We start from the raw sequence: 13,919 nt of genomic DNA, 5'->3' as shown, positions 1-13,919 counted from the left end.
AGAATATATGAACTTATGCTTACATTAGTGAGGCTCCTAAGTTTGCTCTTCACCATGCTTAACTTGCGCCCTTAGAACAATTGTCCCCTAGCATCAATCTGCCTTTCAGTGAAAGGAAAATTATGACGGTCAGCCTCTAGCCTTCTAAATATCTCCTTTATTAAGCAATGAGCCTTTCAATACTCCATCAGCTACGCATTTCTGCCTCCAAAATTAATAATTATTCACTTGCCTGACTGCCTTTGATATGCATATCACTGATCTATCCACATGTGATGCCATTATTCATAGGACACTTTTTTCACTGATATTTATTGATACCAGCGCAACATTTGAAAGCATTTGTATTTGTGAATATATTTGTACTTGTATACTTCTGTGGTTGTATTGTACCTTGCATTGTGCTACGCCTTGTGTGCTGTATTTGTCCAGTGTAAAACTAAGCATGTTGCGGCCCAATCGGTCAAACTATTTTCTTTAGCCGCATTTTCTGACATTGCTGTATGTAACTGCACTGCGAGTCTCAAGATGCTAAATAAATAGATAAAAATGCAGATCTACAGCCACTGACCCTAGGTACATGCCGATCTCTAGGGCAATGTCATCATAGTTGTTCACAACGGGACAGCTGCCTAGGGACAGGTGCTCGAGCTTGCTGCAACTCCTGCAATGCAAACATGTTTTCATCTGACATGTCAGTTGTCCACTCAGGATTCACACAATCATCAAGGGCTTCACTCAAGTCAAAGATTGTTTCAAAAGATTACATCGACGAACAGCAAAGGTGTACACCATCCAGATGAAATTGCAGCCTATGTTTTTTTGTGGAAGCAATGTAATCATGCAAAATGATGATCATAAGCACGTTAATATTCTGACATCATCAGAGTAGACATCTGGCTGTAGCCTGTAGAGATACTTGAAGGGATTCCTCTCAGTGTTACCTGCTGTGGTAGCATTGTGGCTATCGCATTGCGATGCTGAACTCGAGGTTTTAGGTTTCTGTCCCAGCCACGGTGGCTGCATCCCAATGGGGTCAAAATGCAAGAATGCTTGTGTACTAAATTAAGGTGCACGTTAAGAACCCCAGGTGGTAAAAATTATTTTGGAGCTTCCCGTTATAGCGCGCCTCATAATGAGATCATGGTTTTGGCATATGATTCTAAAATTCAGTTTTTACTCATTTTTTTTCTCAGTGTCACTCTACAATGTATGCAAGGTGGCTAATAATTATAATTAACTTCATTTATCATCCTAAGGCTGCACTTGGACGTAATAAATGCTGTTGTGGCGGCTTTGAGATTAATTTTGACCACCTGGGTATATATTGAGTGCCTGTCTACATTTATTCATTTTGTTTATATTCTTTTATTAAATACTGCAGACACGTGGTCAAAGCAGGGAGGGTGAGATATGGTACATACAATGAAAATAAGATTGACAAAACAAACAAAAACCATAAAATGATAAGATTGTGATGTTGATTCAATTATACAATTCCATTCAGTTACAGTTCGAGGAAAAAAAGAAAAATTATATGTGTTTGTTTTCGCAAAGTCAGGGGTAATGCATCATGTCTGCAGTGGCATGTAGTTTTGGTTGATAACCGCGATAAATATTCAGATGGGTGAAGGGATAAATCATTAGTGTGAAGTAGTTTGAGGAATTCAAGTCTCTATTTTTTTCTTCTAAGTTCAAGTGGTTGAATGTTGTTAACTTTCATAAGTTCGGTGAGGAAATCAAATCTTGAAAATTTGTTGAATATAAATCTGACCGCCTTTCTCTGAATTCTCTCAAGACTATCAATATTAGTTTTTGTGTACGGATCCCAAACTATGCATGCATATTCAAGCTTAGGTCTAATTAGGGAGAGGTAGCATAACATTCTAATGTTTAGAAAGGGCTTTCTTAAGTTTGTGTCTCAAAAAGCATAGTTTTCTGAAGGCTGAAGTGCAAGTGTTAGTTATGTGATCGTTCCATGATAGTGTATTGTTAACGGTCACTCCTAAGTATTTATAACTAGTGAAGAGGTGATGAATCTTGATTCATGATTAATGATTCATGATGAATGATTATTCATGAAGAGGTGGTGAATCTAACTTATAGGTATAAATAAGGGGTGATTTCTTATGTGTTAATCGCAGTAGTACACGTTTATCTTTATTTAGTGTCATTCCCCAGAAGCTGCACCACGTAAGGATATTATTTAAACTGCAACATAAACTAGTTTGGTCATGGATAGAAACAATATGTTTAAAGAGTACACAATCATCAGCAAATACTCAAGTTTGTACACCATCTTCAACCATGTCAACAATATGATTAATATATACAACAAAAAGAAGAGGACCAAGGACAGTGCCCTGGGAACACCCAATGTGACTGGAAGGCTGCCCGATTTTCCGCCATTTATCTCAACGAATTGTTTCCGGTTAGATAAATAAGCAGAAACCGAAGAGATAAACATCTGAGGGATTCTGGTATTTTCAAGTTTTAGAATTAATTTATCATGCGGGACCGTATCGAATGCCTTACGGAAGTCAAGGAAAATTATGTTTGTATGTCCGTTTTTGTTAAGGGTTGATGCAAATGAATTAACTACAGTGACCAAATGTGTGACAGTCGAATACCCTCTTCTGAACCTGTGCTGAAATTTAGTTAAAATGGAATGCTTTTCTAGATATTTGGTTATGCTTTTTGCTATGATGTTCGATGAGTTTTCAGCATGATAACGTTAAAGAAATAGGGCGGTAATTTTCAACAAGTAGACGGTCTCCCTTGTTATGAATTGGTGCAATTCGGGCTGTCCTCCAATCACTCGGTAATTTAGACGACAATAATGAAGCTTGGAATATTATAACAAGGAACTTTGATAAGATTACAGCATATCTACGGAGAAACATATTAGGAATATTGTCAGGCCCATGTGAACATTTGGGTTTTAGGTTCAACACCATAGAGAGCATGCCAGCATATGACATAAAATTTGCATCAAATGGTTGGTACACTGTGCGGTTGCGTGAAGAATCACTGGAATTCAAGAAGACACTGTGATTATGTCACTGTGATATCTGTCAAATACAGCTAGTTAAGCAAAGGTGTCAGTGCTGCCACATCAGTGAATGTTTCCCAGAGTGAAAGGACTTTCAGGGTCATTTGAGGAAACTGAAAATAAAACAACTCATTTTCAGACAAATATCTTACCCTCATGATGAGATTCATATAACTGACTACAGCTGCACGTGCAAGCTGTAGCAGCAGAGTGTACAAAAATATTAGTAGCACTGCTTATTTTGATATCTCATACGGAGGCTAAAGAAACACTTAACCACAAGTCATTATTTACTTAATCCTTGCACTGAAATTCTGGAACCGGCAAATTCTCTAATTTAAATATGCCTCTAAAGGCTGTATGTTAACTTCAGAATGAACAATATCAAATGCTTCTCAGTAGTAATTTCAACAAGGTAAGTTCACTTTAAAAGCACCTCAGTCCATGTGACATACTGCTGTTTGCACGTTCTGTACACATCCAGTCCAGCTGCTAGATATGCCAAGAGTTTGACAGACTCCCAACATCGAGATCAAATTAATTTTTAACACCATCGCAAATGTTTGCAGGTGCAGCTGAAGACTTGATCATATCAATTCCTCCCTGTGAAGCAAGCACGACAAGCCCCCCAGGAAGACACAGCATGAATAGTTGATTCCAAGGCTTACCTGATGATTGAGATGAGCGAGAACATCTCAATTTCAGTCCGACACAGGTCAAGCCAGACCAGCTTTGACAAGTGAGATATTTGAAGGAATCCAAGCCTATTTAGCAGGGGGTTGCAACAACCCTTTAGTTCCAGTTCTGGAGAGAGAGAGAGAGAGAGAGAGAGAGAGAGAGAGAGAGAGAGAGAGAGAGAGAAAAAGAAAGAAAGAAAGAAAGAATCCATGAAAATGCGCAGTGGCTGCTGCATGTCTATAAAGTCCATGCATAACACTAGAAGTTCATGGGTAACATGTAGATTACATGTCTGCATTATTTCATAGCAGTGACTGAACTGAACATATACTTTTCTCATCACAACTTTTTCTGAAAACAAAGTAGCATGGCCATTGCACAGAGAAAAGCATTAAAGACGTTGTGCTAAACATCTTTAGGTAACCATGGCTATTTACAGCAGCTACAGACATAGCTAAGTCTGATTTAATTTCTCTTATCAAACACAACTTGTGACGCTTACAACCACGCAAAATATCGGATGCAACCTACACACCAGTAAAATAATTATTGTTGCTGGTAATTTATCAGACTCGGAGGGGACTGTGAATACATCTGAACAATGGAACAGTTAAAAGAAAATAATTTTGGAAAGCAGAAGCTATTTTAAATCCGTTCCTTTCCACAAGTAGCCAATTAGTTTAGTTAAGCGTCTTTTCCTCACCTGTAGCACTTCAGCACAATAATCTGTGTCCTCCGCGGCCCTTCACACATTGCTTACCTGCACTAACAACTACTTTTCAAAAATTACGTGGGTCATCATTCCTCATTTTCGTTGTGAAGACATCAGTAGCAACGCTGAAAACTCGCCCAATGTGGCGCTAGGGGGTAATGTATGGACATCTCGTGCATAAGATTACCGTTACTCAGCATCTGTGTCCCCTATGAAGCACAATGCTTAATTGTTGTTGGGACATGCAGACACTCCCATTTGGGCAAATGAAAAGCTGAAAAAAATCATCCGTAAGCGATTTCCCAGCATTATCATTCTATGTGGCTGTTGCCACTGAGACATATACCAGCACAGGTTCAACTCGTTGACCAAAACTTCATGGAGTGCTAAGATGAGGAAACAAATACTGAGCTTCCGGGTTTGCTTGTCCATACATGCCCATCCGCAAGGTTGCTGTGCGGCATGATCTCAGGTGTCCTGTGTAGTTCCTGTCAAATTCAGTTTCTCAAAACTGTATTGCCTGTTACAGCTTGTCTAGTCGCTAAAGTAACTGGTTACATATAGTTGGTTACTGAAATAAGTAATTGAATTACAGTGAGCATTACCGAGTAAACAAAGTAATCGTTAAATTGTAAGACTACCAAAGATTTAATTGACTACAAGTAATTAAAATTAAACCTAATTTGTTATGCACAAGTCCGCGCTCACATGATGCCACATGTATAGAGGTCATGTGCAACATAATTGTGTGCCATCTGTGGTACATGACACTTTGCACATCGGGAAGCTGTTGTCAGATGAGTTTTCTAAGCCAATGGGCATCGATGGGTGAAACTGGGACAGCAGAACATAATACAAACAATTTAAGAATACAGGACAACATGATTTTGACCAGTGAGTGTGTTAGTACTTTCAACATTTTAAATCTGCTAATGCAGGTTGGTAATCGGCACCTGCGCTGTCCACCTCGTATTGTACTGTCTTTTTGTGCAGTTCGTATTGACATGCATACATTGTTTATCTCTTTTTGGTGACTGTTTTTTCCTGTCTAACCACTGTTACAAAGTTCTTACACCATGTAAGACGAGTCTACATGTATCGGAGCCTTCCTGAATGTTGTCACCAATTCCGTAACAAACCTGTCTTATCTAATCAGATTGTGTGTGTGACATGAATGGTGGCAAACATTCTACAACATTCTTGATTGTGCGCATTAACCATTGCGCTGGAATGTATGACGAGTCGCACATAAATTCATAGCTGGCTCACTTGACCCACAAATCAAACTTTTCGGTGATCGACGACTGTGCATGTTGCTGTTGTCATGCTTTGTGCATGGCTTGTTTTGCTGGACCCAAGTTCACCCAATAAAATTAAATTTTTAACTAGCACTTGTGGCAGGTCTATTCTCTGGCATCACTACAATGTGACAGTAAGACTCTGAACCCACTGGAAGGGTTGGGCATGAAACTCTTGTGCTGGCTATCGGCTTAACACTCACAGAATGACATGCCACTCCAGATAAGCTGCTGCCAGTTGAACAGTTGGACATTATCCCTGCCCCGTATGCTGGTGATTAATGACAGGTGCCGATGCCTCAAAAATTTTGTCACCTACAACCTCGCAACAGTATTTGCAACTGTCTGCTTGCTCTATGCATTAGGACTGCTCGTAGAACTGAAAATAAATCAATAGCTGAAAGGTGTACTTCAGTTGAATTAAATTGCTTCATTATTGAGTTTGGGGGCCAAATGATAATTAGAAGGTGCCTTGAAACTGAAGAAAATGTGGGTATAAATAAGTGGCGGCAACTTTTCTTCCAGCAGTAGTACTGGCAATGTAATGTGTGCTGATCACATCCAACAAATTGGAAGCAAAGCAACATTTGGTACCACTTTTTTTTTATGTTATATTTGCTCTATGATGTACAGTCTACTGCAGAAAAGTGAAGGCCAGCCAGCCGTTGCTCGTGGTGGCAAACTCCATCTGCCTTCTGGGAGGCGACCCTGCTCAGCTGCTATGACCTGCAGGCCCAAAGGGCCTTGGTCGAGCACGCCCGGGCAGCGGCCGACGCCACTGGGGTCCCGTACTAGGGATTCCACCCAGTATTTTAAGGGTCGGGCCCTTAAGGACCGGCCCATGTGCGTGCCTCCGTGTGCTTCTCGTCTGAGAGCAATAAAAGTTTTTCACCACCACCATCTGCCTTTATGTGATTCAATTGGCCTTTACAGCGTATAAACTAGAGTGAATTGGAGGGGAACACTAATCATACTGCAGACATAATCAATTAACGCCAGCAGTACCTTGGTGCCACTGTTAACACTCAAAGCTGCTTCATTGCCTGGACTTGAACTTGAACGACTTGTAGAAGTTACTACAGCAACGAGGTAATCGTAGTGACAAGTCATAACAAGAAAGCTTTGAAAACAAGTTGCTTCAAAAGCCCAACGTGGGAATAGCTGCTGCTGTTAACCATGGCCCTCTGTGTGTGCAGAAGCCGCTCAGAGTTTACAGACCTTTGCAACAAGAGCACTCTGGGTGTCGGCATAGTGCCCTCTAGGCTGCTGTGAACCTTCCACTAAAAAGTGCTGTAGATGTGACAGCATCGGCACTTTGTGCTCACGCGCAACAGCACGAGATGGGACGCTCTGCCCAACGGAAAGATCCATACAGTGAGGCAGTTAGCCTAGGACTTTAGGCTGGTTTGGAGCATACCTGTCAGGTTGGGGCAGTAATCTGCAATGACCTTGAGACACTCGTTGTCAACGAACGGGCAGGACGACAGGCAGAGGCACTGTAGAAGCTCTCCCCTCAGTTCCATGAAACTAAACAGGGAGGAGTCAACAAAGAAGAAAGACAATGTCGACCACAAGCACATATTCAAAATCACTGCATGACTGTTTCCAACCTACCATAGGAAGGAATTGCACACTGGGTGTTACAAAGGAAAAGAGTGACTACCGGCACTATTTTTTTTTACAGACATACTGACTGGAATTGACACTTCGACACTCACTGAAACTTTGCCTTTTCTTTTAACTGAAGCAAATTTTATCTCAGTGAAGGTACCAGCAGAAAAACATTACATTTATGTTTAATGATGCATTTTCAGATGAAACCGTGAATGTGCCACACAGGTGAATGCAGAAAATATTTTTAAGTCTTTAAATTTCACTTTAAATATAAAAACCTCCCTGCCAAGAACTCAAGAAAAGAGGAGGTTTTCCTAAAAGATCACTGTAGGTCAAGATAGCAACTGTTTTTGTTTGATGCATTCCTTCCATTTGTCATTGAAAGGAGATAGCAGGCACTGTTTGTTTTAACACTGGCTGCAGCACTCACTCTATGGGACCTGTACACACTTTATTGACGATTATTTATTTTTAGACGCAGTAAACAAGCAGTAGTAAACTTGGAATAGCAGAGGCTAACAACATTGTTTTTAGATCACACTGAGTTTTTTTCAGTGCCTTTGCTGCTGCCTATTTTGATCGCTTCAGCAACTAAACTGAATCAACGTGCTCAAAGCAAGTACCATTCTGGTATATGACATTTTGCGCTGGTATTAGAGGGCAGCACAAGCACCATTACAATTTATTTTTTGCATGCATTTTCACAATCGTGCTCCACCACATCTTTTAATAACTTTAAAAGATTTCTGGAAAAAAAAAGTGATATTTTGTAAACCTTGATACAACATTAGCAAAATCGTTGAACAGGCCCAACTTAGTCAACAATATGAAAAATTCTGGAGAGTTGGCAGATGTGCATGTGTCACAACATAAGAATTAGCACATCATAGTTTACAATTCCTAACCACTGAAACAAAGCACCAAATATTTGGGCAAGTTGAGTTCACTGGGTGCGTAGACAGTGAACGCCTTTCATTAGCAGCCAAAAGGCAAGATGCGGTTGAAGGTGAAGTAACCAACCATGATGCACCATTGTGAAAAGCAGTGCATATAAATATGTACTTTAACGAAATAAGCATTTATTAACTATACTGAACACGAGAGCTTTCTGTCCATCATTGCCCTCCCTAAGTTGTCTACTGTGTTATAAAGGCAGGTTATGTATTAGCACATGGGTCTTGATATTTACAGTCAGAAACTTAAAAAAAAACTTAATTTCACCTCTCTTTATGCGGACTGCAACTAAGAGATTAATAAGAGAACCTGAAAGCAAGCTGGTGGCATTGCAGTGATTGGTGGAAAATAAAGGTGGGCAAATATCAGAGTTTTCAAATACGAATTTAATATGAACAGTAAGTATCGAATATTGAATATTCAGATTCAGACTCACATATCTATAGCAGGAATCTTTATTTCAGTATTATTAGGTATCACACTTGTACCGACTACTGAATAGAAGACAGCCTACTAAACTGACAATTAGCATCAGCTTTAAACGCAAGGTAGCTAACTGTCAATAAATGAACTGCATAAATACCTCTCAAATAACCTCTCAACACATCTTTAGAGCCTACTTGTAAACAAGCTTTTCATGAATGAATGGCTCCTGTATGACTAGCTTTCCAAGAATGCTACATAAGTGGTTGTTAAAGAAAGACAAGAACTTGTAAAAAAGAACAAGAAATGCACCTATAAGGGCCCGTTTCAAGAAAAACATTGTGATTGTAGCACGAGAGATAAAACTGACTAGATGGCAAGAAACATTAAATTACAGACTACAAGCAAGAATCACAGGTTTTCATTTAGGCTTCCAGCATGAAACCAAATACACAGCTTGCATTGCCCATTTTGTTCCTGCATTGTTTCAAAAACATTTGTCCTTGTTTCACTTCTGATAATTTGCAATACTTTATTTGGCAGATGAAGAACAGCAACCCATCCTTAACAATCGTTTGTTGAGAAACATTTGGTTACTTTCTATATCTATAAATACTAAATACCAGTTCATTTTCGAATATGAATCGGCGAGACAGAAGGTGACACACTTCATAGAGTGAGTAATATTCTATTCAAATTCAAAACTTCAAATATTCCCCCTCCCCCTCTAGCGGAAAGAACTATTTAAGGTATGATGTAGAGAGAATGGAAGAGGACAGCACAAATTAGCGAACAACTATGTTGTTTTACTGAAATGAAAATAAGAGAGGTTTAAAGATCCGCTAGCAACAACAATGCAGCAGGGGACCATTCACCCTATCCACTTATGCGATTGCCCGTATCAAAGAGCAGTGGCTGTATAATCATCATCGTGATCATAGTGACAGCACAACGTTTTGCGTAGTTTACAACGATGACATGCTGCTTTGATTACAAAAGCTCAATAAAAAAATACATTATTTTACATGCTTACCTAATGGCAACAGTGCATCACATGTTTGCAACAATCTGGAAACATTCTCAATTAAGAAAGAACCCTGCTTGACAGCATGTTCAAGCAAGCCAAAATAACACTTTTGTAATTAAAGCTGATTTTCTGTGTGACTAAACTACATGTTTCATAGTAATTTTTAACTTCATTTTTATGAAGTTCCACAACAACACAACAAATATATATATATATATATTGAAGCGGTCTGCGCTGGACGCATGGAAGAAGACGAAGGAAGGTGCTAGGGGAGAAGTGAGAAGGAAGAAGTTGGAATAAAATGGCAGACGACACCCGTCTCACTTAGATGATTTCATTTCTGTTGCCGTTCTAGTTAGGAACGCTACATTTTGGCGCAGCCGACAGTTTTCGAAGACCAGCGATGCGGGTGACGTTTTTCGTCGACCAGGCGTCATCAGAGTCTGTTGTGTTCACCCGATACCAAGTGCACGGTGAGCCAGCGACGGACCTTCCTCTTGAAGTTAGTTCTACCGCGCTGATCAACGTGGTACTGCAACAAGCTGCAATCAGCCGCCAAGCCCTCGTGCAAACAGGATCGGTGACAGTGAATCTACAACTGCAGACACTGAGCGAACTCGTTCTGGAACCCATACGACGTGGCACCCTCAAAGAGGAAACGCCTGCCGGGAAGGTGAGCCTAGACTTGAGTGTTATGGAACTGCAAAGGAACATTATACAACAGATCGAAATAATGAGAACTTTCGTCCAAGCGCTTAGTCGAGAGCAGTCAGCACGAAGTATTGTCGAACCAGATGTTTTTGAAGGAAAATCGCAAAATGCACACTACTGGCTGTGTTTTTTCGAGTACGCCTGTGACAAGAATCTGTGGCACTCCGACGACACAAAGATTTTGCATATGCGCCGCTATTTGGGCGGTATAGCCAGAAAATGGTATGACGTGCAACTCATGGATTATGGAACAACATGTTGGGAACTGTGGAAAAGCAACTTTTTAGGGGCTTTCGAAGGCAACGCAGTAGAAAGATGGGATGCGGCACTGCGGTTAAGTTATACAGGTGGCTCTCTGCTTGAGTACTGTCTTGAGAAGCGTCGCCTGTTGTATTCTGCAGAGCCGAAGCTGTCGTCTTCTGCTGTTGTAGCTTTGATAACGCAAGGGTTGTGTATCGAGATCCGTTGTCATGTCCAGCTCAAAGGTCCAAGAACGTTTGATGACCTTCTGAACTTTCTACAGACCTCAGTGCCAAGAATTACATCGAGAAGACAGCCAGATGGTAGAACAGTGCAACTTGATTCCAATCTAGAGTCGTTGCCGTCAACTGAATGTGAACACAGCTTCATAAACAAATCTCTGGGAAGCGTAAATCATGACTGTGAGGATGGTGAAGAACCAATTACCGCAGTTCACGGCAACCTACTTCCACATAATCTGTCTACCGTGCATCACAAGCCCCAGAAAAAGAGCTTCAGTGAGACAGTATATTTGGTGTCGTCAAGCTTATTGTACGCCCCCATTAAGGTAGATGGCATTGAAGTGAAGGCTCTCGTTGACAGTGGAGCTTCGGTATCTATTATCAACAAGACTCGAGTGGATGCCAGTCGTCTGCACGCTGGTAGAACATTGCGTGTCCAAGCCTACGATGGGTCAGTGACCATGCATAGCGAATGGGTAACCCTGGCTATTGAATTTCAAGGAAATGCTATTACCAGTGACGTATTGGCCATTCCCAATGTCACCTACGATTTTCTTTTGTCCCGTCCAGACATGAAAAAACTTAAGATGAACCTCTATTGGGATGACAAGGTAATGGCCGAAGACACGATAAGAACAGAAGACCCTGGTGAAGAACCTAGTGTATCAAGGCTAATTTTTCACCACGAAGACATCAAGACTAAGTACCCAGAGCTTATATGCATAGGAAGCTACCCTCCAGCAATGAAATCCCATGTCGTTCCTTTCGAGCTCGCAGATAAAACAGTGGTTCGTAGAACCCCCTATAATATGTCCAGAGATAAAAAGGTGTGGCTGAAAAAGGAGTTGCAAGAAATGTTAGACGCAGGTATCATCCGGCCTTCTGTATCCCCATTTGCTTCTCCTATCACTATTGCACCTAAAGAAGACGGGACATTCCGCCTCTGCACAGACTACCGGGCTCTCAATCGTCAAACTGAATTGATACCTTATCCAATGCCGAGAATCGACGACATCATTGACGAAACCGGTGGTTGCCATTGGTTTTCACGAATAGATCTCTGCAAGGGCTTTTGGCAGATTCCACTAAGTGAAGAAACGAAGAAGTACACCGCGTTCATAACCCCATTTGACTTGTTTGAGTACAACCGCCTACCATTTGGTTGGAAAAACTCCCCTGTGTGGTTTCAGAAGATTATGACGGACATTCTGAAACCTTACCTGGGCACATTTTGCAATGTGTACATCGACGACATCATCATCTACTCAAAGACAAAGGACGAACACCATAGTCATCTTTCAAAAGTTCTTCATGCCCTCAGTCTTGCCCAACTCAAAGTCAACTTCAAGAAAAGTGCGTTCTTTCAAGATACCGTAGTATTTCTTGGCAGGGTGTTTGATGGACAGACTAAAAGCACCAAGCAAGAATCGGTACAGAGAATCTCCAAGCTGGTAAAGCCTTATGATGTGCACTCCCTGCGCGTTTTTCTTGGCCTTGCAGGACACTTCCGGGCGTTTATCAAAGACTACGCACTGAGAACAAGGTGCCTCACACGTTTAACTCAGAAAGACGTGCCTTTTCATTGGGACGAGAAGTGCGAAGCTGTCTATTGTGAGCTTGTAAAACTAATATCGTCGGACCCCATCTTGCGAATACCGGATTTTTCCTTGCCTTTCGTGCTGAACACGGACGCATCACATTATGCTACCGGTGCAGTTCTATACCAGAAGCCATCCAAACAAGCTGATCAAACCAAACACTACGTCGTGGGGTACTACAGCTATACCCTGAAACCCGCCAAAATCAATTACTGTACCACAGAAAAGGAAGCTCTGGCCGTCTTAAAAGCTGTGCAGTACTTTCGTACTTACCTGGAAGGTGCCAAATTCATACTTTTCACGGACCATCAAGCATTGACTCAACTTCTGAGCATGGCCCAGCCAAGAGGCCGCATTGCTAGATGGGTGAACTATCTGCAACAATTTGATTTCGTAATTTCGCACCGTCCTGGCCCACTCCTCACTGACGCTGACGCACTATCAAGATTACTTGTACAGGAATCAAGCAATAATCCAGATACAATCAATCATATTAAGCTATGGGAAGGTACAGAAGAGCTCCAGTTTATCAATGGAAGGTATCACGTACCACCAACTATGATTCCAAGGATTCTTCATCTATACCACGACACCCCTGAATCGGGTGGACATGATGGCTTCTGGCGCACTTATAAGAAATTGCTCATGAGATTCACATGGCCGGGCATGAAAAACGACATCAGCCATTACATCCGCACATGCCACCTCTGCCAGGTGAACAAAGTTAAATTCAAGCAATCGACAGACGTTATGACAAACCCTGAATATTCAAGCATCCCGTTCGAAGTAATTCATTTGGACTTCGCGGAGCTCAAAAAGAAGGGGGAAGGAGTCAAGCGAACGCAAGCTTTCTTGCTCTCCATAGATGAGTGCACACGGACGATTGCGGCTAAAGCTGGCAAAGAAGACGCAAACAGCGTAATAGACCTCCTCAAAGCTGAGTGTTTTAAACACACAAAGACGCTCGTCTGCGACAACGGGCCGGCTTTTCGGAGTGCCAAATTATCAAAGTGGGCCCAGGAGCACGGCATCATGATAAAGTATTCTTCTCCATACCACCCGGCAGCAAACGGCCTAGCGGAACGTGCCATACGAGACATCAAACAGTATCTGAAGATGTATCCAGACTTTGCCGGTGGCTGGAAGTGCTGTCTCGAGGCCGCTGTGAAGCATCACAACAGATCATACACCACGAGTTTAGGCTGCAGCCCTCATTTTGTAACTTCAGGTACAGCGCCCATACTTCCTGCAGATCGTGAGCTAGGTCTCCTAGAGAACCTCGAACTTGCGGAAGTAAGGAAAACTGTCAAAGAACAGGAGATCTACAAGCGCCGCATGAAGCGAAACTTTGATAAAAGGCACAGTAGCCA

General features: G+C 41.6%; 1 protein-coding gene across 3 annotated transcripts in view; it reads right to left on the bottom strand.

The window, feature by feature from the left end:
• The window catches only part of LOC135905132 (F-box/LRR-repeat protein 4-like), a 45,541-nt gene that overhangs the window by 10,491 nt on the left and 21,131 nt on the right, over positions 1-13,919 (bottom strand). For all 3 annotated transcript variants that reach the window (XM_065436147.2, XM_065436149.2, XM_065436150.2), the window contains 3 exons: positions 7,158-7,267; positions 3,721-3,856; positions 572-664 (listed from right to left, as the gene is read on the bottom strand). In XM_065436147.2, the coding sequence (XP_065292219.1) occupies positions 572-664; positions 3,721-3,856; positions 7,158-7,267 (339 nt within the window). The remainder of the gene's footprint in view (positions 1-571; positions 665-3,720; positions 3,857-7,157; positions 7,268-13,919) is intronic.

Source organism: Dermacentor albipictus, chromosome 1 (assembly GCF_038994185.2).
Source record: "Dermacentor albipictus isolate Rhodes 1998 colony chromosome 1, USDA_Dalb.pri_finalv2, whole genome shotgun sequence".
Lineage (NCBI taxonomy): Eukaryota > Metazoa > Arthropoda > Arachnida > Ixodida > Ixodidae > Dermacentor > Dermacentor albipictus.
Note: the sequence above shows the minus strand (reverse complement) of the source record. Positions and strands in the feature narration are given on the sequence as shown.